At 38.3% G+C, this 26,069-nt stretch overlaps 1 protein-coding gene across 1 annotated transcript in view; it reads right to left on the bottom strand.

The window, feature by feature from the left end:
- Positions 1 to 2,789: 2,789 nt before the first annotated feature.
- LOC149090010 (T-box transcription factor TBX20-like) overlaps positions 2,790 to 26,069 on the bottom strand; it is a 116,504-nt gene continuing 93,224 nt past the window's right edge. The window contains exons 5-7 of the mRNA XM_089231909.1: positions 17,429 to 17,505; positions 8,056 to 8,156; positions 2,790 to 4,503 (exon numbers count right to left, since the gene is read on the bottom strand). Of these exons, the coding sequence (XP_089088035.1) occupies positions 3,983 to 4,503; positions 8,056 to 8,156; positions 17,429 to 17,505 (699 nt within the window). The 3' untranslated portion in view covers positions 2,790 to 3,982. The remainder of the gene's footprint in view (positions 4,504 to 8,055; positions 8,157 to 17,428; positions 17,506 to 26,069) is intronic.

Raw genomic sequence — 26,069 nt, 5'->3', positions numbered from 1 at the left:
CTTGCCCATGTCCATAGAAATAATATTAAAATTGAAAGCAAAAAATTAAATTTTGTTTTTCCCTAAAAATAGATGAGTTGAAAAAAATTAAGAGTAAGTGCTGAAATGAATGAAATTTTTGTTTTGTAAATTGAGTTTGAAATCTCTCACGTTCAGGAAAAATAGAGTGCTTTTATGAATGAAAAAGCTTTTTTTATTTTTTAAATTAAAAAAAATGGTTTCTCAATTCGGTCCCTAAATTTTGGTCTCTAAATGATTAACACGGCTCCAGTACCGGACGTCCTTTTTGATGTCATTTCAAGCGGGGCAGCAACTATTGTCATTTTTCAGAGTTCTATAGAACTTTTTTGCCTTTTTTCTCCTATAGATGCATGAGCCTTGTTAGCCGGGGCAAGCACATATTTTTGCTCCCCTGTAAAATGTAGAATGAAAAGTTGAAGGGTGAATTCGGCGCCGTTTCTAGTCCAGCGCCCGAGGAACCACGCCTACCTGCTTCCTCACCCCTTCCCCCCTCCCCCGTTGTGTGGTCCTGATTTCCAGCGTCCTCCTACGTTTGGAAAATTTACTTTCTTTGTCCTTTCCAGTTTTTCAGAATTGCTATTCTTTTTTTTCCTGGGGAATTTTTTCCCCTCCTGAAACAACTTTTCATTGATGTGTATTTTGTGAGTTTTTTCCTACACACATGTTTATACGCTTTGACCAATCGCCATTGAAATTCCCAGAATAGAAGAACTCAAGTTGCAGTGCAGATGCTATTTCATCTACAACCCAGCTTGACCCAGAATAATATGGAAAAAGACAGTCCGAAAAACAGCTTTGCATGAAAAAAACCGCAACATCCATCTTGAGAATACCATTGTTTGCTCAGCAACAGCTAATAATGTTGTGTACCAAAGTGGGGAGGGAGCATGGCCCTCACATCCTACAGCAGAGGCCCTAGGCGGAAATCTTTGGCGGGCTCCCAAGCAAACTTTTCATGGGGAACCTTCTATAGTAAATCTATAGTATGACAAAATGAAACATTATGGTCATTTCCCCGAGGCCCCAGAACTGGAGCCCTGTCAGGCCTACCTTTATGAGGGCTATGAGAGTGGGGATGTGTTACCTCTTTCTGTCAGAAATGAAGAAAATAGGTTGCAAACAAAACTCAATGCTCATTCTTTGGGGGGGGAAAAAAACGCTCAGGGGGGGGGGGAAGCTTTAGAGCATAGTTTAAAAACTTTTAGTTCCATCGCCCCCTTCTTCAGAAACATTTTTCCCCTTATCGTTTTCTGACTCAAGCGAACCTATAGGATCCTATGTTATACTAGAAGCTTCTATCGCCCACCAGGAGGCAATATTGTCCACTTTGGGATACCACTACTTTAGAAAATAGATTAGCAAGGCTGTGAAAGCTTTGAGAAACGCCAATAAATGTAACAAAAGGCATGGTTATTGACCAAAGCAAACCTCTCACCATGCTCCAGGAAAAGCAATAAGACTGACCAGACGATGGGAATGATTCATTATAGGGGAAGGGAGACTAATCGTTATTTTTTTTGTATTTTGCTTTTTTAGCGGTTCCGTTTCAGTGGGGTGGGGAATTATTGCGATGTTTTTTTGTCATTGTAGTGGCGTCATCTGTTGGGAAAAGTGACGATATACCAAGAGTGTGCGCAGGCGTCCTCCTTTCTCAGTTTTTGACTTTGATTACCCTCAGAGGCATATACATTTTTTTTTAGAAATTTCTTCCCTTTGTTGTGACACATTTTTCAGAGTTCTATAGAATTTTTTTGCCTTTTTTCTCCTAAGGAAAAAAATGCACTGCAAAACAAATACTTCATTTGTTTGTTTGTTTTTCCCTTGCACTCTGAACAATTGCTGCCAAAATTCGTAGAAAACAAGATGCTCAAGAAGCACACGTGCTATTCTAGCTTCGGCCATTATACTAGTATAGAAAAAGACCACTACACTCGTCTTGATGCCGCTCACTTGGTGGGGGCTTACCCAGAGCCGTCTCAACAGTATCATACAAATACAAGGCCACGGGCAAAATGCCCAACGAGGTGGCTGACAAGATGACCATAACAAACATGATTGCCCTGAACAAATTATTGTTCCGGGTCCCTATCTAGAAATACCAATCTACTGATTCACAGACTTTTCAAAATCAAGCACCAGATCTCATAATCACCAGACTTCATCTCATAGTCCCAATATACAACCAAGAATCCGCCTATAGATAGTGTGAACTAAGATGTTGTACGAGTTATGCATAAAACTTGAACGCCGGATTCCCGCATGACTAAACGGGATATCCTCCCTTATCCACCCTCATGTTTGGGGGACGGGGCAAATTTAAGCAAATATTCCTTGAACTCAGTGCCGTCTTAAGGCATGGGCCCACCCGGGCACCTGAAGCGAAGAGGTGCCTCAAAAAATTGAGATCTGGTTGAAATTTTCGAGAAGGTGTTTTGTAGGGCCTCAGAAAAATCGATTGGCCCGAGGGCCAATGATACTCTTAAGACGGCCCTGCTTGAACTGAACAAATGTTTGACCCCAGTCATGGAGACATTGACATATCAATAAATTCTGGTTTTGCCGGAGATGCTCGAGTCTTCCCTGGGAGCCGAAGTACTTACGTTGCTTCTTGTGCCAGAGCCCGGTTGTGTCGCTGTTTCTTCATTTAAGGAGACTTTTTTGTCCACTTTGTCCAGGGGCTTCTTATTAAGATTATGCATTGGAAGAGAAAAAGTACAACAACAAATTATAATTATTTTCTTCACAATAACTCAGACAATATACATGTTTTTCATCAAGTATGTCTTTTAATACGTCTACACACAAAAAAAAAAATTCCGGGATTTTCACTGGTCACACTTCAAAAATCATTTTCTTTTTAATTTTGAAGTCCTTTTTAACATCAATCTATAATATTCAGTTTATACTGTGTATATATATATATATTTCATTTTTTTAGATGCTATGTCAGTACTCATGTAGGCTTTATGAATGTTCATTCGATCCCATGTAGTCGTTTTAATAAATACATAATGGGGTCGATTTACGGCAGCATTATCGAATTAAACGATGTAATGTTCCGCACTTAGATATGTATTTTCCAGAGTCAATGTCTTTGCATGTGTCCATGTCAATTCAAGGCACCCAGAAAATTGATATCAGATCGGTTATGGTTTCGGTGCCAACTCAGACTAGTTTCGGATAGTACAGTAGTTTTCTTCCCCTTTTCTGTTTAAAATTTTATATTGTATATATTCATTAGTGCGAAGTGAAACGTCGCCAATGGTTCTAAATTCTTTATTTATTCACTATTCATGGCCGCAACTAGAGGGGGGGGGGAGCAGGCGGGTTTGGTGCCCTGGGCCAGAGGGGCTGCAAAAACTTCACTCTTTAACCTCTTCTTCAGCATTATAAAGGAGCACCAAAATGCGTGTTTCCCTGCCTGATAAAGCGACTGGTTGCGGTCCTGTCACTATTTACCCAAAAAGAAAAAAAAAAGTAGGTATTAATTTAGCAATATTGCCAAGAAGCGAAGAAAGGGTCCCACTTGGCTACGCTGGAGTTCCAAGAAAGGTAATTAGACATAGAAAAATCTGTAAGTTTGCTCTGATAGCCCCTTGCATGGTTCTAACTTGAATATCGTTTAATTCTCACTAGCACTGCCTGTGTCGTTCTTTGACTACTGGTGTCAGTCTGACAGTTTTTTTTCTATTGATGCTCTCATAAGTGTTGACAATGAAAAATTTTTCTATGGCAAATATTTCCACCTTTCTGACTGGTTACTTAAAGATTGTCACTTTTTTCTGCTGAGGAGGCACACGAAAGAGTACGTTGCACTAATATATCACTTATGGTCAAGCCAAAAACTACAATCGCACCAAAGGCAGAATTCTTCGATTTGGACCTCTTTCAGGAATGTCCTTTCCCCACTGGGCATTGTGTTTAATGTAAAAGTAACAACCATCTTGCTCTATTCTTTGATTCAAACTTGAGGTGTTAGTCCTTCGCATTCCCCGTCTTTCGCTGGTGGCGAACTTACAAGTCGAGGATGAAAATAAGGATGATATTTGAGTCCAGGGTACAAACTTGGCAGTCTCGTAGCTGTCGTCAGAGGAAACGAGTACAAGCTGCTACTACTGCCTCCACCGCTGGAACTTCCAGTGCTGCTTGATATGGCGGTTATTGAACTGGATGCGTATCCGGGAATGCTAGCTGGAGTTATTGGAGACCTACTCGTCGTGGCCGGCGGTTGTAACGTCGGAGATGGAGCAGATGGGATGCTTGGTCCTTGGCTGATCAGCGGGAAAGCCGGAAAAGCAGAACGTTGCTGCAGACCAAAATAGAGATTCGATAAACTGTTCTGCTGCTGCTGTTGTTGGGATTGTTGTTGCGCTGCCATGAGAGAAGACAGGTCACTCATGGTCAATGGCATTGTAGGAAGTTTCCAGGGAGACTGCCCGGCCATGAAGAGAAGATCGGCGCTGCTCGGTATGCCACCTAAACCTGTATCAGACAGAAAACATGGCTATGTAGATAAAAGGCATATTTTTCTCTCATAAAACGTCAAAGGCAAACTTTTCACATTTACACACACACTGCATTCAACGTTTCGCACATATCTTTAAGTCAGAATTAAATATCTATTAAATGTTTGGAAGTGATGGTTTAAAAATTTCATTCAGACACAGGTTGCATAGGAATGATAAAGAATGCAGTATTCATTGATAAAACACTGAGCTCAATTTGGTAACTTCATTTTCATTCATTGCTCTTATTCTTTAAAAAAAGCTGCTTTTCTTGAACCGAGGTGCCTAATCCAGACACACGGTGCAAACCACCACTTTAAAACACGGGTTTCCAACTGGATTCCGTGGCAGCTTTTTTGGGGTTCTGTATGATCAAACGCCACGGAATCCGGAGAAAGCTTTCAAAGCAAACTTTCTGGTTACTGATACTCACAAAGATGTTCTTTGTTTTGAATTTTAATGAGATAGTGTTGTTTATAAAAAAAAACATTCAGACCACTAGTGACTAACCCAAAGAGTGTGCAAGCATATTAGCGACCAAAACAATGACCTAGTGAGCGAGGGATGAAAACAGTGACCTATAGGGAGTGAAAGACTGAAAGAGTGGCTTTTAGACACAGAGGCATAGTTACGGCGAAGGGCTAAGCAGGGTATAATCCAGGGCGGCTGATTTGGAGGAATGAGTAGTTAAGAAACTATACCAGAATAAGCGAAAGGCGGCAAAATTTTTATGTGACAAAACTATAAATCCGCCTCTGAAGGCCAAAGCTTTCATCGGAGGTCCCTAAAATTTTGTGGCCCTTGTCAATTGCTCCAATTTTTCGCGTGAGAAAACGAGGCATTTGATCAAACGGCACTTGCTATTTTTCATTGCACCTGATCCTATTATCGTGGAGTGCTTCCTATGCATCCGAGAAGGCCCTCTGGGCCGTGCTTGGTGGGTCTATATGTGGCCCTTTGGTAGTTTTTAAAGAACCAGATATAATATATCTTCCCTCTTCAATTCAGAAACATACAAAATGGGTGAAACAACACTCCCTGCCTGATAATAAATAAATACCCTGGTTGAAAAACACCATTATAAAATTGTATACATATTAAAAGCGGTTCGGTTTTGGTGGGAAAACAATTGTTGGTGTAGTGGTGCCATCTGTTGTAAATATATATAAGCAACATAGCCAAAGATATGTACGCACGCGAGCGCATGTACTTAAGAATTTATGGTAAGCAACTTCAACGTTTTCTATCTCATATGGGGAGTACGTAAATAATAAATAGTATAATATCATTACATTAGAGCAGCGGTTCTCGCCTTTTATGGTCTATAATTTCTATGGCGGATCCCCGTATTTCGTCATCAGCTCTGCCCCTCTGAATCCTAACTCATATTTTCATAAAGGGTGGTTAATGACGTAAGCATTATCGAAACCCCCCCTTTGTCATCAAAAGTCAGCAAATCGGAACCCCTCCCCCCCCCCCATCGATGATGACGTAATACTTGAACGGCCCCTTATCCATTATGGGAACTTTTTTCTGCGCAGCAAAAAAAAAAAAAAAAAAAAAAAACTCACGGAAGCACACACACTCAGACTCTAAACGCCCATGTTTTATAAATTAATTCACCATGAAAAAATGGTGCCTTTCTTAGTTTCATTTGTTCATATCCGATAAATGGGCAAAAATGAAATTTCAACAGCAAAAAATAATGCCTTCTAGAAAATAACTTGTACAGCCATACGGTACAGTATTATATAAAATATAAGAATCATCATTGAGGTGGAATGTCTGCTGCCACCTATCAAATAAAAGTACAACTGTTTTAATTCCTCGATTGAAATAAATGATCACTTTTTGATTAATGCGCCATTTTTAGCAGTGGACCCAAACAAGAACCCTGCGGGGCAGACGCTCTCGATTTGTAACAAATCCTTGAATTCTTGTAATCTTCCCATATTGGAGTTAGTAAATTTTTACTAACCCAAACAGCTACTGTTAAAATTTTGGAGCAAATATAGTATAGTTAAATAAATATATTATTGCTTGTAAAGTGTTTTAGTAATGTCATATATTTTTTTCATGCGGCACATTAACCAAAATAAAAGTTATTTTCCAGAAGGCATATTTTTGCTGATGAAATTTCGTTTTTTGCCCATTTATCAGTTATGGACAAAAGTAAGAAATACACTATTTTTTTCATGGTTAATTGATTTACAAAATCTGCACGGTTAGAGACTGGGAATGCTTCCGTGTGCATAATTTTTTGCTGCGCAGAGAAAAATTTCCCATATTGTATAATAAGCTAGCATTTTACTTTGTCATTCCACATTCCACACAGATGTCCAAATTCTGTGCGTATGGAAATTGCTCTATGCAGGGATGAAACAAAAGACAATGTGCCTCCATTCGGGAAAAGAAAAATTAGAGGACAAGTTTTATGTAGGAATAATGTTATTCCTTTTCCATCGACCATCTCGCTGCTCATCATGCCCCTCCCCAAGGCTGAGATCTTTGGCGAGGGCTCTATGGTGAATTTATAGTGTGGAAAAAAAATGAGAATTGTCCCGAGCCCCATGCTAGAGCCTGGCTCGCCTACACTTTAGGGGGGGGGGAATCTGCTCATTTAAACCATTGAGCATAAATGCTTGATTTCGTACTTAGGCTATTCAAGGACAACTTAGATGAACACCCTATGATTCAATGATCAGTATTGTAATTATTTCAGTAAAAACATATGTCAGAGTTCTTGTGTATGGGAACTTTTTCTTCGGTTGATGCGCTAAGCCAAAGTCGTAACTTTTTCAGAATTGGCTATGAATGTGGATTCACGTTAGATTGAAAATTAAAACTGAAGATAAAAATGAAAACGCTTTATTCAGAGTCAATCGTTATGTTTTGAATTTCAGGTAAATTAAGTGTAATATACAGAGTCGTCCCATAAATTCGTAAATAGCTTAGAAATTCATAAAAATTTAAGGAATTGGTGCAGTTGAATGCGGTTTGCGAAAAAATTCTCATGAAGGGAGATTTTTTTTGTACAGAAAATAAAGTTGTGCAAATTTTTATCGATAGAAAAGCTGCACAAAGCAAATCGGGATTGCTTGAACCTGAACCTTTCTTCAATCTCTTCTGTATCCGAAACGTTCGTAAAACTCCAGCCTTTGGTTTGTGGCTGAGGAAAAACAACTTCACCATTAGTGCTTTATCCATGACTGTCGATATAGCTATGGAAAATCTTATGTTAGCGCTAGTAACGGGGAAATTCAGAAATGAGCTGATAATAGTACATCTGGCATTTGAGACGACACTGATCTGCATATTTCTAGTGATTTGTTGTAGCACCTGCTAGTCCTGTAGCTCAATCCATTGAAAAAAATTTGAAATAAACTTTTTCTCCAATACCAAAAGATATCCTCCTTCGTGAAAAATAACTTTTTCGCAGACCGCATTCAAATATACCAAGTCCTTGAATTTTTAAACTATTTATGGATTTATGGGGCACCCTGTATATCCATGGTGTTTGTCGACTTACCCGGAAGAGGATATTGCTCTGGTGGCAATTCTCCAGTCATGAGAGATCGGAAAGGTGAGTATCGGAATGCATGTTCCCTCAGAAGAGTTTCCATCGATTCTCTGCGGAGAAAAATATTTCATGAGTAAATTAAACGAGTAGACACACACACACACACATGATAAGTACGTGATTAATGTCACCGTACTCTTATAATTTCCCGATTTTATCGCTCATTATTTTCCGATAACACTCGAGAGAAATAAAAAAAATTCATGGGTACATAGAAATTTTATAATCTTGTCAGTACTTAAATATTCGGCGACTTCTTTTCTCGGTGATACCGAGTGAGAAGATCACTATTATACGTATTTGCTTAACAAACGTCAAGGATTCCTTAATTAGAGCAGCCAATTAAAATTCTCCCTCCTTTATACCTCGGTTACTTCTCTTGTTCTTCTCATTAAACCAACCAGTTTGGCTTAAGTTGAGGATTATGTGCTTTCGCCTTCATTACGGTTGTTATGTTCGAATCATGGTATACATGGAGAGAGAAGTGTCCTACACTAATTAAAGCTGCGGTAGCTCCCCATGAACAAGGGCTTGAGAATCTCCATTTGGAGTTTCTGGAACGTTCGAGGGGAAATTTTAATCCGGATCTACTCGAGGGCTTGCCTGCTAGCTCTGATGACACATGCATACACATAGGCCCATTTAAGAAGTATCTTGTAATTTACATATCACAGTTACCCCCCCCCCCCATCCTTTCAGTACTCGGATTTTCAGTTTTTCCCTTCTCTCCATGATTCTCGAGATTATTAAAATTTCTTCATTTTTCTTTTTAGGGATTTCTTATTTCCTGAATATTCCTAATTTTGAAGTAATTAGTCAAGTATCTAAAGAATAAATTTCCTACCCATTAAATATCGATTAAAGATTTTTTTTTTCACTACAGATAATTTTAGACATTCAATTTCCCCCGTAAATTTTACATTTGTTCAGGGAATTCGATAGACTTTAACACTTTCAGACCCCAGGTGTTACAAATGTGTGGGCTGCTTTTTCGCACTGATAATATTATTACTATTTAACCGCACATGAATACATTCCTCCAGGGAAATTCTAACGAATTGGTACATATTGGAATATGCGTGTACATGTTGTGAACCTAACGTGAAATTTGTTTCCGTGTAACGCTTGTTATGTGTAGTGTTGCCATCTGCCATCGATGTTTCTAACTATAAGTGAAGGGCAAGGATTTAATAATTGTATCATTGTAAGCCTGTTGCTCTCTGTGGCGAGACTTTTTAACGGGAAGATCGGTTCGCATTCGCGCCTCGAAGTCAGAAATATACTGTTTAGGTGGTGTTGAATAAACTCAAAATTTTTATAGCTTTCCTTGGAATTTCCTGTTTAGAATTGCATGTCATAGGAGACAATTTTTTTTTCCACTTAAATCCAAGCAGTGTCCTCTACCGGTGGAAAAGATGCGTTAAAAAAAGGAGAGAGACATTGTTTCTGCGCGCACATACTCTATCACTCCTTAAAGTTTGTACCGTATGCATATTGATGTTTTAATACCCATATGTTTCCATCTCTATCCGTTCTGTTTCTGTTAATGTCTGTTGGTGCAAGCAATTTATTCAGAAGATTACGTCGTATTACGGGAGTGATTCTCGATCAATCTCTCTTGATCAATGAGTCTGAATAGTTGAATCCCCCGGCTCTATCTCTCTCGTACCAATTAATTGACATCCCCTGCGGAATGATCCTCTGAAATCGTATGTATTCCTGCCAGCATTCAGACTGATGTCTGTTTAGTATCTCACAGTAAACCTTCGGGCTGTTTTATGCGACGTTGAATATCGAGTGGCGTGATCAAGAGCCTCATAACTACATTAGGGACGTACCATTCGGTAATGTTCCTACCGTCGAACGGTCACTGCCCGTAACATATGTTACTGGCCTCAACTTATCGCCCTCGAGAGCCACAGACCACTCTGCCCCGTCTCCCAAACGCCCTCATCCTCTGAGTGACCCCCCCTTGTATTCCCCCCCCCCCCACACACACACAAGAGTCATTAACCATTGCGCCAAACTAAATCACGCGTCATATCCGTTAAGCTTAACTAAGTCCAAATCGCGTGTAAATTAAACGTCTTCGCATTCGTCGAGGCTGTTTGCGCTAAACCAGGAGTTCCCGTTTTCACTGGAAGCCAGTGGACGCGCGATATATACGCGCCACCTGGCGGAAGACCCGCAGCCAGCACGAAGTACTCATCAATCAGTAGAGTATTCAACCCCTCTTTTCCCACCTTTCAGGCTACCATGCCAACACTAACACCTTGGACCGGCAGCCATTGCGTGCTGGACTATCCCCTCCTCACACCATCACTAGCAACCGACGTTCCATCAACCCCCCCCCGCTCCCCACAAATATGCGTCCACCATTCACCCACTTCCAAGGAGGACGCACCACATTGCCTAAGCAGGGTCCTTTCGGCCGGCCATCTCCAGCGGTCCATTTAATGCACGCATTTAAATCTCGGAGATGGTCGTAATGGCCGTTATACGAGATGTAATGGACAGTGTGCGTTATTACTCGGACATTTAGATTAGGCCTAATGCCGTTTACAGCGCCTTATGAAGTAAAGGAGGTTCTCAGTCATACATCATTCTGAAGAGGCTTTGGCAGAAACTTCTGGCGTTGCTTAGCTCATTCTTACTCCCCCCCCCCCATACCTCCACCCACGCTTGTCAAACGGCCTACTAAGTGGCCAGACCTTAGCTTATGGCTGAGATGGGAACCGTAAACCGCTTTGTGGTCAGCAGCGGTTCAACTGATGGGGATGAACATAAACTTAATCTGGCTCGGAAACGTGCATCAGATTATAGAGATACATACTACAGTACTGCATTATAACAATAGAGGATTAATGGGAGGTATAAATAGCTGGACGAACTCTCGAATGTTCTGTAATCTCACTAGAGATCCTGGAAATACCCTTTATAGGCACCTTAATGCCCACCATTCTATATAAAATTCACCAGACTATAAAAAGTTCTTTGTTCTATATATCTCTCACACTTAGTGCATTTAAATACCCAGTTTTACATTGAGAAATAATTTTTGGGCAAAATCATAGGAACATCCTTGAGCCGGGCCATGGAGAAGATTTTTTTTTGGACCTACAGGTGAGGATAATTTAAGGTGCCTCTCTTTAGCAAATTTGTAGGAAAAATAATACCATCCATCCTCGGTCCAGCTCTACTACTACTTATAACCACTTATGTACCTCGTCCACTTTCTTCTATGGGATTTTTAGCACTAGAAGTGCCGCTAGGGTCATTTTGACCATTTTTCGAATTTCCCCTGCGTTATCTCAACGCACAATAAGACGTCTAAGCTGGCATTTTCTGACTTTTCTTAAAATACTTCACGGAGAACCGTGACAAATTTTTATACTTCTATGCTTCTAAGTTGGGAAAAACCGAAAACCAACTTCCGCCGTCCACCACTGTGGAGCCAGTGGGGTTCGAACCCGGGATCTCGCGATGAGAGTTGACCACTCGACCACCACAAGTGGCCGTTAGCCGAGAAGAAATATCACGAAGAAAAAAAAAACTTCATCAGCGGAAAAATTCGTAAGCCGAGGTATCACTGTATTAGCAATGTGTAATCAGCAAGGCGACGTCACAATACTTTAGGGGAGATGCCACAAAAATGCAAAAGTGCATCGTGACGAGAGCGTAGCAAGAGATGAAACATGGAGCCAGCCTACATCCTTGATGACCCGCGAAATAAATAAAAAAAATAGTCATAGAATCCATTAAATTATAGAAATCTTAAAACGTTGATTTAATAAATTTGCGAATGCTACTAAGAACAAGAGGTCGAAGGTAAAAGAACAGATCATGTAATATCGATAACGACAACTTTTTTGAAGTTCTTTACAGCCGTATGAAGCAATATCATTCGTATAGGAAAGACGGTGTGGACGAGAAGTCCTGGACACTCATTTTATATAAAAACTAGTAATAAATCCACTAATTGACATAAAATGGTGCGGTTGGTACTAATATACTGAACTAGAGTTGTTGTTTCGATAAATCAAAAAAAAAAAAAGAAAAAAAAAAGAAGTTATTTTGGTAATTAAAAAAAAAACTCGACACAAACCATGAAATGCAACACAAACAGTGCATAATTAATATTTTATGACGATTTGCGTTACCCAAAACTACCACATTTCAAAATGAGCACCGTTTTCAGCTCGGGCTACATCTAAACGGGTGAAAGAAATGCTCACGTTGAAGCATGGTAGTTTTATGTAACGTAAATTGTCATGAATATTAGTTATGCAATGTTTGAATCGTATTTCATGTGTTGTGTCCAGCTTTTCGTTTACGGCACTACCTGTGAGTAAAATTTGATTTTTATTTAATTTATTAAAAACTTTCACGATAAATAGTAGTTTAGTGCAAACCGTACCTTTTTTTTATGTCCATTGGCTGATTTGTTATAATTAATCTTTAAAACATGTCCAGGACTTCTCGTCCACCCTGTATAACGGTGACCAAAATTTTTTTCGTAACAAGCTGGATTCTCTATAGCGGGTGTTCAACTGTTTTCAATATTAAGCTTGATTCAGTTGTATACTACGTACTTATATCCGAATCACACATTTATTCTCGAACGGAGAATTAGTCTGAATCCTATTCTTGTTGAACGCGTAAAACAAGAAGCGGTGATGGGTTATATACATGGATAAACTCTCCGAGAACATTTTGTACAACGTAAAACGTGACAAGCTGATCCCTTTCATTGTTTTTTTTTTATTCTTTTATTCTTTCTTCGGCAACACGTACGAATTTTCGGAAATGAAGAAATAGAGGAGTATATACTGCATACATACTACGAAGAGTTTTTTTTCCTTTATTTTTTCTTCTATTATCGTGGTATTGCTGAGAAGGTCATGGTACATAAGAGGAGAAAGCTGAAAGCAACATTCAATTAACCCAAAAGTAATCCCGTATTAAATAAAAGAGTGGTGACTGCGACCTCCCAAAGAGTCGGCACTTTTCACACGGGGCTTTAAATGTAAGAAACAACTACAACTAAAGAAAAGAAATTACGTATAAGAAAAAAAAAAACGTGAATCCTCTTTTCTCAAATACACAAAAAAGGAAGCCGATCGCGTGTTTGTATTCAAGATGGCCATCGGAAAAAAAGAGAGGAAAGAAAAAAAAATACAAATATAATACACTATTTTTTTTCATTTATATACGCTGTTCGTACTCATTTTTCCCTCTCCATTTTTTTTTTGTAATACTGATGTTTAATTAAAAAATATCGTGTTTTGCGCCCACTACAGGTTCGATCCCAAGACCCGCTTTGTCGCGTGGCTTGACTTTTGATCTATATTTCGTTCATGATTTTTACTAATGACTCAAGCTTTCTTTCTCATAGTCTTGTTTCTATTAATAGAATATCGATTAAGTATTACAGTGGATCCCGCTTATAACGTTTTTCGAGAAAGCTTCATGGAAAAACGCTCTAAACGGGAAATCTCGATGAGTATTAGTGGAAGTTGGGACCGCGAAAATAGGTCTAGCTAAGCGGGAACGTTAATGGCGGGAGATCCACTGTATATATCTTGCGGTAAATGTCATAAATCTAGTTATGGTGCACAAAGCGGGAACGTTATAGGTGGGAGATCCACTGTATATATCTTGCGGTAAATGTGATAAATCTAGTTATGGTGCACAATCGCGGACCATTTTGGTGAGTTTGGCAAATTTCCGAAAATTTATCACTTTTACCGGGTGGGGATTATGCATAACACCCAAGTGTCGTTGGTAAACATGATAAATCGTACAAAATTAACACATTTGGCCTATTGTTTTGCATAATCGACATTTCGTATTGGTAAATATGATAAATTGGTCCCATTGTCGTGATAAGATTTATTATTTAGATGACAGTACTTGCACTGTTACCTAAATCATCATGAGACACTTATTTGTGAACCGGAGACTGAACAGGATATAATGAACTTTGGTTCAACGCGAATTTTCCTGATTTAACAAAAGATCAAATAATAACGAAACAAAGTGATGTAAAAAAAAAAAAAAAAAAAAATCGTTAAATTATGAAATTCATCAAATGGAAGTTCGTTTGTTTTATCGGGGTCCGACCAACGGGATCAAATTCACCAAAAATATAATAAAAAATTTTAAATTGCACATAATATTTCGAAGTGGAGAACATTCTATACCGGGAATCTTCAAGCTTATGCTCACGAGCACCACAGTTCTCATTTAAGCCCCATCGGTACTCGAAACTTGAGATCGATATAGTATAGTAATAAAATTTCAAGTGAGGTTTCCATTGAAAAACTAATTAGAGAGCCATCTCTTCTCAAAAGTCGGGTTTTTTTCGAGAAATGCGTTCTTTAACTGCATTAGTAATAGAGCTCTAAAGAGGTTTCACTGCATTGTAATCGAAAAAAAGAAAGAAAAATTTGATTGGTGTAATTTTGATAAATACAGTCGGTCCCGCTTATAACGTTCCCACTTCGGAATCGGCAATAAATAGTAGGTCCTGGTCTAATTAGCCCTCGAGCAAAAAGAAAAATGACCGTGGTGAGACAAAAATGATCAATCATCAGTATCGATTTATTCAGCACTGGCAGGAAGGCCTCAGAAAAATCATATTGCCCGGATGCGGAAGCTATCTATTATGCTATCAAGACGTCTCTGACTAAACGTACCGAAGCAAATTTGTTTCGAATACTGAACTATTCGATTTTAAGCAAGAATAGAATATAGAGCCGATTCCCATCCAACCAGGATGATTGTCGGCATACGAGATGGCCAGGAAGGCCTATGAAGAAAAAAGCTAACGAAAAATATTTAAAAAAGTTATAGTGCACACACACACATATAAGATCAATAAATTGAAGAAGTAATCGATTCTCGCCAATAAACAGCAAGACGCCGCATTCGAGTTATTGTTTATCGCACCAGGCGGTAGATGGCGACACCATGAGTATAAACCATACGTGAAGGACTTCCCGTTTCTCCAGAGAGCAATTTTCCTACGGAACTGCATTTCGCGAAACGGCAACTCTATTCGTCGAGCGAAATTAAACACAAACGACCGGCAGTAAATGTCAGATCCGGTTGGCTAAACAAAAGTTAAAAAGACTGCGGTCGAATTATATAAATATATTCTTACGTATATTATACTACATTTCTTTTTCCTCCCCTCTCTATAGTGTTTGTATTTACGGCAAACCACAGCCCAAGTCCGTCACAATTAAGCCATTACTACAGCGAAGTCTACCTCGCGCAAGTGAAATAATCAAGCTTTTTGAGAAAGCGTGACTCAGATTTTTCCTCTTTTATCTTCTAACAAAGGACCAACACAAGAAAAGAATAGATTCGAGCTATTAACACAAAGACTATCATTGTTGAGTTAAAGAAATATTCGTTTTCGCCCTATAGAGAGAGCCAGTCTGCTTCCCCTTCTCTATCATTAAGTAATTTCGTTCCCCCTTCCCTTCTATCTTTTCATTTCTCGATTACCTAGATACAATTTAATTACGAAATTATTTCATTTTTGTATATGGATCATTTAGAAGAGGAGTGATTTTACCATGCCATGCTATATTGATATTCCGAAATTCTTTTCAAAAATTCAATTTAGAATCACTGATGATTTCTAATTATTAACACATTTTTTTGGTCTTATTAAGTTTTAAAAGTTCTGTAGGCTTGTGCTACTTACATAGATGTGGCGTCCACGTTATTTTGTGAATCATAAAACATAGTCAAACATCAAAATCATTTAAATATTATCCAATTAAATTTTGTTTGCAGCGAATAAATTTCATCATATCAGTCGAGATTCTCTTCAATTATTCAAAATTGGTTCTTGGTCTACCTATAGCAAGTGTTATCGAATAAATATTTATTCTAGAATACAAGAAATCAGTAATTATCAGAACATGGATTATATATATGCACTAAGTGGTGGTGAAATATGCACTTAAAAATGCCAAAATATGAATTGGAAATGCCAAAATATGAATTGGAACTGCCAAAACATGCCAAAAACCCAAAATATATGCACTAAAAAAAATCCTGAGAAAGGAAAAAATTCCGAAATTTTCACCAGAAAGTATGCGTTAAAAACACCATAAAAAAAACACGTTTTTGAAATGCATATTTTATATTTCTTAGTGCATATTGATTTACAAAAAAAAAAAAAAAATATCCCCAACATATGTATATACTGCATATGCAAATATAACTTTTTTTTGTATTTCTAGTTCGTTGTAGCTACCCGGTATCAAATACCAATCATAAAAGAATTTCGACACTATTTCAGAAAAGAACACACATTTAACATATCTTTAGAGATAGCGTTACAATAAAACGTCTGGTATTTGGAAAACACTGCATTAAAAACATCTCTATTAATTCACTAAATCCACATCTCCGGAAATAAAAAAGCCAATGTTATGAAAATATGAGAAATATTTATTTGAAAAATTGTAAAACAAAGTAACTGAGCTTGAATAAACCTTTAAAAATATGCATTCATTCTTAAAATTCTTTGATTTTATACATTTATATGCATTAGTGCTAAAAAAAAAGCCATGTGTTCATATGCATTTGCATAAAACCAGGCTCTAGTAATTATTAAATTAAATTTGACTTTTATCCTGTATGTAAAGTTGTGCTGAAAAAAGTATGCTATTTCATTCAAAAGTTGGCTTCAGAGCTACACATAAGGATATGCGATATGTGAGCCCAAACCGAGAATATAAATGATGGCGATATCTTATTATTATATTTTGTAATAAAAAGTAAGGTAGCTGTGCTTCAACTATAAAATTTTTCGTAAATCTCAATAATAGTATTGAATATATATATAGGAATTAGTAGAGATTATCCATTTTACGTAACTACCAGGTTATTATTTTTGCACCGGGTCCTGCTTCTGGTAAGAGGGTAATCTTTCTGCCCGAGAATTCTCTGTGTATATTCAGGGCTTAAAAGATAATTAAAAAAGTGGTAAACTATCATGAAGGAATAAACATGACTTTACATTGTTGCATAACGCATTCGTCAAAAGCCTACATATAGTAGCCAGTTATTCATTTTACAAGTCATTGTTGAAACCAAAAAATATATTGCTGCACATTTACCGAGAAAGTTTCAAAGCATTCTGTCGTTCAAGTAGTCGTGTCCTGTTCGAAATATGCAAAATAATCAGTTCAAAATCTGATCTGTAGGATTTTATTGAAAAAAAAGTTGATACAAATATATATATTATTATTATTGATAAATATTTCAAATATGAAAATTATACTGTATTTGTTCTTACCGTTCTAAGTCGGTGAGCCTCGACGAATCGCGAAAACCTTTAGCGAAGGGATTGCTGTCGATCTTCAGTTTCGTTATCTGCAGAATTAAATAATTATTATTATGTACTAAGATCAGAATTTATGCATTATCTACAAATAACTAAAACTATCAAAAGACCTTAGAGAATTTTTTGTATTCAAAAACTAGAAACTATGGGAGAAATAGAATGTTTTAGAAATATATTTCCAATGTCTAAAACTAGAATTTCTCTACGATAACGTAAAGGTATGCACTGACGCCAGATATATAATACGTCTTCCTAGTGGGCTCGAATGTTTCCAGTTCACAAGTCTTCTTTTACTATTACTTCCTTACCGTACATTGTACGGGAATGGGAGATGCCCGAATTTACGTTAGGTGTTTGAATTTTCACGGGTCTACCGCAGAACAACACGAAATCCCATCACATCTGAGAGACAGCATTCCTCAACATGTTTTTTGGGATTGAGGAGCTCAGATTTACTGCTGTTGAAAATACGTTTTAAAAAAGAAAAATCTATTTGCCAAGAGAGGACATCGGTAAAATAATTATTAGATCGATAGTGCCACTCATCGGCATTTTAAACAAAGAAAGAAGAAAAGATGAGCGTCTGTTTTTTCCAAATTCAGTGTCATTTGGACCAGTGAAAAGCCATTCACAATCCCCCCAAGTTATGAAAGTTTAACTTCGATAGCTCTACATATTTCCTTTGTATCTTACTTTAGTTTACGAACCAAAATTTTATTCTTTTTGGACACATCGTAAAACACCCAATATACGGTAGTATGGAGATGCAGCAATGTTTTTTGTGGCGTCACTGGACTCTTGAGAGCTCTCTTTCTAGTCTAGCGCGAGTATCTTAAAAAAAAAAAAATGTCGCTCATGAGTGACAAAAGATCTGAATGACTTGTTTACTGGCAGCTCATCAGGAAACCTAATTTTGGACTGTCGTTGGAACTGAAAACACTCTCACCGTTGGATGCCGTTGAAATTTATAGCTCGAAGGGAAAAAAAGAAAAACACCACTTAATCTCCATGATGGAACTTTTCACGTGCATTTTTTTTTACGAGCTCATGACTGTGTGAACAAGGTGGCATAGCTATAAAAATTTCTTGATTTAGAAACCTTTTATTATTATTATTATTGTTATCGGCGTTGATTCCTCTCGACACGAGCGTTAAGTGGCTGTTCCTCCCATTGTCTTTCACCCCTTTCTTCAAGTGTGTAGTCACCCCTTATACTTTTTATTATTATTGTTAAAAATACAGTATTATTATTCTATTACCTTTCATCAGAGACCGACAGGAAGCAATGACACTTGAGGAAAATAACGTAAGAAACATACACACAGGAAAGGACACAACAAAAAACCGAAGAATCGTGTCTCCTGCTGCGATTCTTTCTCCCTTCCAGTGGCGTCACTAGTCACCACTAACCACTAAAGTTGACAAGAACCAGCCAGAATCAACCATCCATAGATGAGTATAGTATACGACATCGATAAGAGAGAGATATTTCAACGTGACATTCACTTCCTTTGGCGATTGTGACGTTTCTCCTCCAGAAAAGTCACACACGCTTCCTCCTCATCACCATTTCGCTATCAGTGATATCATCGTCACCACGTGGGATGATTTGAGATTAACGTTCACGATTCTGCTGTTGAAAAGTTTCTGTCAGTCGCAGAAAGCTGACGTTCTTTTTCAACACTGAAGTTGGCCATAGAATGAATTGTGGCCTGTTCAGAGCATTTTGCAGCTTTAACCAATAGCTGTATCTCAATACTGAAATTTGTGTACTAAACACCTAAAGGCCGCACTCCGCGATTTTACAGCGGAAAAGTTACAAAATCACCCGGTAGAGGACGTTCAATCCCGGTTTGGTGTGGGTTCTCATCCGCCTTATTTGTTTGAAGGAATTACTGAAAGTGGAGATATGTTGCAGATATACATAAGTATGCTGCAGATATGAAAAAGCTGATATGTTCCAGAACTTGCTTGAACTCCAGCTGCAACAGCGTCCAATTCCACTTATTCTATCACGAGATGGTGCTACCACTACATACCAACTCCGCTCATATCGCTATATTGCAATTTACTGCCTAACAGAAAATGGTGCGGGAACTTTGTTTTGCTCCAGAATTTGACCAATGATCCAGCAATAAGTCGTTTGTTTCCCACATTTTCCAGCAGATCGAGCGACCCCATAATTAATTCTAAAGTCTAAATCTCCAAAAAGCTCAACCGGAGCACATGGCCTAAATCACTTCCGATGCCACTGCCTATAAATTCATTAGCCCCTACGAAAGAGGCGGAGGAGGCGTTGAACGAGTCACGATTGCAGTGAATTTTTTGTGCAAAACATTCGCACAAAAAATTCTCCAAGAAAACCCTGTCTGTAATTTATGTAACTTTCGGTTTCAGGGAATTAACCCTCTCATCGGCATTGACGAGATATCTCACTTCTTTAAAAGTCTTTTATTTTAGCAAAAACAAGCCCAAATATTTGTAAAGCTGATTTCTCAATTGAACTCCCATTCCTTTTTACTTTGCACCCAGCTGCACTTTTTACACTTGTCTATATCCAGCCCTGCATTCAAATGCCACATATTTACAATAGATAACATTTTGTGAAATATCACACGACTCTCTGAAGCGTACGGTGCTGGGATATGAATGATTCATATACAGTAAAACCTCTCTTTTGTGGACGCCCGCGCACCGGTGTCCCGTCGCGGCGGGGAAAAAAATTCGTCCGTAAAGAGGGGTGCCGTTATATCAGGGATTTAAAATGCACACGTTTATGATACAAGGGGTAATTACAGTTTGGCCGTAAAAGAGGGATGACCGCATCTGAGGGGGGGGGGGTGTCCGTTAAGAGGGTTTTTACTATAAATATATTTCTATTTTTAATGAATTCGGCTTTAAAAAAATGTCAAAAATCATTCTTGTACCAAAAGATTTTGGACTAATTTTTGTAATTTCTAGATTCCTTACTAATTTTTTAATTTTCTCAAAATTAGTATTTCGATTTTTTTACCAATTTTGTATTTGTCGGAGCTCTGACAAATTTTTTAATTGCTCGATTTTTGACGAATTTTGTTTAGTTGCAAAATCGTCGAACGCATTTTTGAATATCGTGTGTACAAATTCGGTGACGACTCTATATTGTCTAAAGCAGCGGTTCTCAAACTTTTTTGACTCGCGGAGCCCTCAAAAAAATTCTATGGCGGGGAGCCCCGTGTGGGAAAACTTTTTAATTACTAATCAAAGTTACTGATTTATTTTTACTATTTAAAAATATTTATAATCATTTTTTTTTAATTTTACTGTGTTTTTATTATTTTCCTCGAGCGGCCGCGGAGCTCCTGGAGAGTGCACAAGGAGCACCGGTTGAGAACCGCTGGTCTAAAGCATCAGAATGCTCCGGATAGGCCGACTTATTTTATTACCACCTTGTATACATAACACATATCTCATCTACTTCGATATCGTTACTTTCACCACGAATGACAAAACCAATGCGCGTGATGTGTTTTTTATGCTTTCTCTCTCTTCTTTGAGCACGACATCTAGAATGGATGAAAGAATCGAAATTTGCGTCGCAGGTGTGCGATTGTGCATGAGGCTTGATATGTGCGTTGTTCGCATGGGAATGACGATTGGTTACGATGATAAAGTGAAGACAGGACACTTCTTTCTTTCTTTCTTTTGCATTATCGCGCGAGGATGTTTGCATTCCGTTTTCGTGCTCATCGGTCGAATGCTCGACGTACTCCGACACCCGCTTCTTTATTTCATTCGGGACGTGCTCGGGCTACCTGAGATAGATACGCGTCCACGCTTCCGATTCTTAACGCGTATCTCTTGCGCAGAGACAAGGAGCCGCAGGGAATTGTCTGAGAAATCAATCTCTGTTATTGTCGGTAAAATTATTGGTTTTCTTTTACCTGTGAAAGTCTATAGAACTGTCCAAATGCAGTAAAACCTCTTTTTTTTATGCGAACACCGGCGGGAAAAAGAAATTTGACCGTAAAAGAGGGGGTGACTGTTAATCAGGGGTTTTAAATGCATAATTTTATTATACAAGGGGAAATTATTATTTGGTCGTTAAAAAGGGGGGTGACCGCTCTGAGGGGGTTTTATTGTATAAATATTCTTTCATTAAGTGACTACAGTGGCAAAGTAGCCACCGCTTATAAGAATCGCTGGTTATAAGAATCAACCGCTTATAAGAATCAAATCGGCGAAACGAAAGCGAGACGTAATTTTACGTGGGGAAAAACCATCGGTTATAATCAAAGAAATTTTTTTTTTTTTCAGTAGGAACTTGTAAAATATTTTTGCTGTTCACAAGATAATTTTTGACGAACACTTATTGTGTCACTTTTATCTTTGTAATAATCATCCTATATTGACGCTCTCCTCCTTCCTAGGGCCATCTTAAGAGCATAATGGGTCCCCCCCCCCCCCGGGCCAAGTGAGTTTTCTTAGGCCCTACCTAGCTAAAAATGCTTGCGTAAAAATTTGCATGCTTTCGGAAATTTCAATCAGATTTCATTTTTGTGAGAGCATTTCTTCTCTTGAGGTCCCTCCCGAGAGGACCCATGCGCTATGACGGCACTGCGCCTTCCCCTAAACAGTGAGGATTACAACTTTGTAGTAATGTAAGTTTCTTAACCTTTCTGTCCATAAATGACAGAAAAGGTCGCAGTAGGGGGGCAGACGGGTCTGTTGTCTCGAACTGTGGACTAAAGGAAGGGCGCCGAATTTACTCTTGTACAATTATACGATGGCGGCAAAATGCGTGCTTGCGCCGGCGGACAAAGTACCTGGTTGAGACCCTGATGACAGAACTAGTAGAGTTACTGTGTAGTATTTTAGTCAGTCTATACATTGACAACGAACTATGTCTATGGATAAATATATGCTATGAATTTTCAAACTGATTTAAAATTTTAAGTATTAATATTTTATGTTTAGTAAGAAAAATTATAAGGTTTTGTTTTTTACTTCAAAAACCATCATAATCTTGGCTTAAGGTCCCCTCCTTTCCTTGCGTATTCCAGTGGTAACTATATCGGAGCAACAGAAAAAAAAAATCTCCGGATATAAGAATTGATCGCTTATAAGAATCAAAATGGATGAACCAAACGTGATTCTTATAAGCACGGGTACTCGTATTTTCTTGTGATTCATTATACCACGGACAAAAATAATTAAACCATATATATACTCGGCCTATGGCCCGTGGACCAAATGTAGCCCTAGGAGTCATCTGAAGTGGCTTGTGAACGCAAACTTAATTTTGTAAAAATGAACTAAGCAATATATTTACAGATCACTTGTGTCCCGATTTCTTAAGTGATCTGGAAATATGCCACGGGACACTTAAGTGATTTGGGAATGTGTTGTGGACGACTTAAATCTGGAAATGGGCCACAAGTCTCTGTACACGCATTCTATAAACGTCCATGTAAGTATTACTTATATTAGTAAACGTATTATATTACATATAAGAAACATCATTGAACTGGGACGTCGCCTATCAACTGAAAAAATTAAACTCTTGTGATTCTTAATTGAAACGTGCCACTAAAATGCGCAGAACACAGTCCTCTGTACCTGCTTCTAATTTTAAGTTGGGTGAAAATATAAAATTATCAGATTTTGCTATATAATTTTATGCATATGAATTTACTTTACACAAACAGTAACTGGAAACAAACTTAACAATTCAGTTAATATTACTACTTGAAAATATTTGTTGATATCACATTATATTGACTTTTCCTATGTGGCACGTTGATCAGAAATCAGTTGATCAAAGATCATCAAAACAGTTATATTTTTCATTTGATAGGTGACAGCAGTAGTTCCAGTTCAATGATGTTTCTTATATACTGGGCTCACAGGCAACAGTACGCAGTGCATTTGACTGTTGAAGCGTTGATCTCAAAGGCAAACTTTCAATTGGAAAAACTATCCAAATACCGTGTGTAATTCAGACACGTCATTCATGTTTCAAGAGGACGTATAGTTAAAAAAATAAAAAAAATACTTTTTCCTACGGACACCCTCTAAAACCCCATTAGAAAGTTTTTGCCCTGTCTCTCCTAATGCCAACATAAAAACGAATCCCCTTTTCTAAGTGGAATGATTCTAAATTCGCTGATTTATTTGAAATCAAAAATCGGAAGAATTTGATTTCAAGTATTCTCAGGTCCAGTAGGCCTACTTGGGCGGTAAGGAGCTTAGATGACATTTCATAGCACCAATGTCTAACAGATGGTGCAGCAAATAAAAAAAAAAGGATTCTAAGGAAACTTGATTCCAAAAAAGGAAATTCCAGTTCAGACGGCGCATGCGTCTTTTCCCAGCATGGTCCAGCTATATGACCACCTGCTCATATCTCTTCTTTGAGACAGAGCGGCGTGCAATGTTCTGGTTACGGTGCATGTAAGTATTGGTGTAGGGCTATTACATAGCTCACACTTGATTAACTAAGAAGATACGTTGTGTGTGTGTGTGACAATTTTCACTAATTCTGGAATTCTGAATTTTCATCAATTTTAAAAGTATTTTTCTATAATTTATTCTGAAAACTTTCATGAGTTGCAGAATTATTTCTTTCGTTCATTCTGAATTTTCATAGGTGCTGGAATTATCTTGGTTAATTATTTTTCTTGTTTTTGATTCACCGATTCTGAATTTCCATTAGTTCTCAGAAATTTTCTTTCATTAGGTACAAATTTTAATTTGTATTGGAATTATTTATTTCATCACTGAAATTTCCTTCAGTTCCAAATTTCCTTTAGTTTCTTTTGGTAATTTACATTTAATTGTGTCTAAAAACTTTTTTATGGATATTTTTCCAACATTCCTGTATAATAAAGTATATATTTTGAAATAATGTATGTTTTTGGAACCGATTCCCTTCTCCCACAGAATATATAGAATCGGGGCTAAGGGGTCCCCGAAATTATTAGGACACCTCTGGCCCCACTATTATTTTTGGTACCGTCTTTTGAGGGCTGCCCTTCCCAGAAGGTTAATTAAGGTTCTCCAAACACATATGGAAACAAAAAATTTCATCTGAATTAGAATAATTGTGTTTCTTGTGTGTTGGCAGTTTTCGCCCATATATAATCGCTCTTCTCCTGTCTTAACTCGGGGCTGTCAAAGAAATGTTTGCATGTCTTTTGTGATGGGATGGACGCGCATGACCTGTCAACCTGATCAAGAAATTTTTCTTCTGAGCCGAACAAGTCGCTCACTCACTCACTCACTCACTCACTCAATTCTAATAAGAGTTCATTGCCAGAGTTTTGGTTGCTGCCCGTTCGTTCGTTCCGACGACGGTTCGTTAAGTTTTAAGAGACGTCTCGGTTCCGGTTTTCTGAATGTAAAGTGGGTGGAAACTTTTTAATGATTTATTCGCTCTCCTTGACATGTTGGCAAGAGCATTGACAAGTTTCTCTCTCGCCATGTTGATTTCATTTGGTTTACATACAAGGTATGTTATCGACTGATTTTTTCGGGTTGAACGGTTTTCTTTGAACGGATTCGCACCTCATATTAGAGCGTACATTATTCAAAGTGTTAGCACCCAAGCTTATGCTCGAATAGAACTTTACGTACTCAAGTTGCATTTCGGGAATTAGTATCACCCTGAGCGCTTTAAGCCAGTGGTTCTCAAAGTATATGCCGCGGCTCTCAGGGGCATCACCAATCTTTCTCTAGAACCAAGATTGATCAATCGTTAGAGGCTTGGATATTTGACGGGCCTCCTTTATAGTGAATTTATAGTGTGGAATAACAAAAATTGGTCAGAATCGCCCCTCCACAGGCTGGAGCCTTGTCAGTACCACCATTGGGAAGCCATGCACAACTGATGATAATTCTATAAATGTTTCGTCCGGACTTACGTGCTTCTTTTAAAATCCCTTTACATCACTGTCTGATCCTTTTTTTTCTCGATTGATTCCACAGACATTTTCGCGTGGAATCGGATTTCCTTTTGTTTTCCCGGGGCGAGTATTTGATCTTTGGCCATGTGGACCTTATCTGGCGCCAGCGTGAATGAATATTTTTGGTATCCGTCACTCAGAGGCCCTTACTTTACTGACTGACTGTCTTACTGACGCCGTTTCTCACGCCAACGCATATCTACGCGACTGGCTCCAGAGAAGAAGAGAAAGGCGAAAAAATAAATAATATCGGGACTCTCACAATCTTATCGAAAGGAGTTCTCGCTAAAATCAGAGTGTAAACACGTTCAGAAGCGACTTCCGAAATCAAAGCAACCCGGGTGGCCATGGGAAAAAAAAGGAAATAGAATAAAGATTGTCTTAAGGAACTGTCAACAAATCCGCAAGTTTTTGACACTCTCGAGTGGCAGCAGCTCAGATATTGTGATTTCCTTGTTTTGACAGCTTGTCAACAGTCAAAGGTCGCGACCACCGATACAAAATATTATTGAGGCTGTCCCCAGAAACGTACTTTTCAATGAAACCCCCCCCCCCTTACGCGATGTCATTAATTCGTATTATGAAGTTTTAACATGTACGTTTGGGGAGGGGGAAGTTGGGAGAAAACTTATGACAGACATGATATCGCA

Source organism: Pholcus phalangioides, unplaced genomic scaffold (assembly GCF_987345545.1).
Source record: "Pholcus phalangioides strain wild (caught in Gottingen) unplaced genomic scaffold, Ppha-v1.0 ptg000001l_1, whole genome shotgun sequence".
NCBI classification, from domain to species: Eukaryota; Metazoa; Arthropoda; class Arachnida; order Araneae; family Pholcidae; genus Pholcus; species Pholcus phalangioides.
The sequence above is the reverse complement of the archived record's forward strand: the minus strand, read 5'-3'. Positions and strand labels throughout refer to the sequence as shown.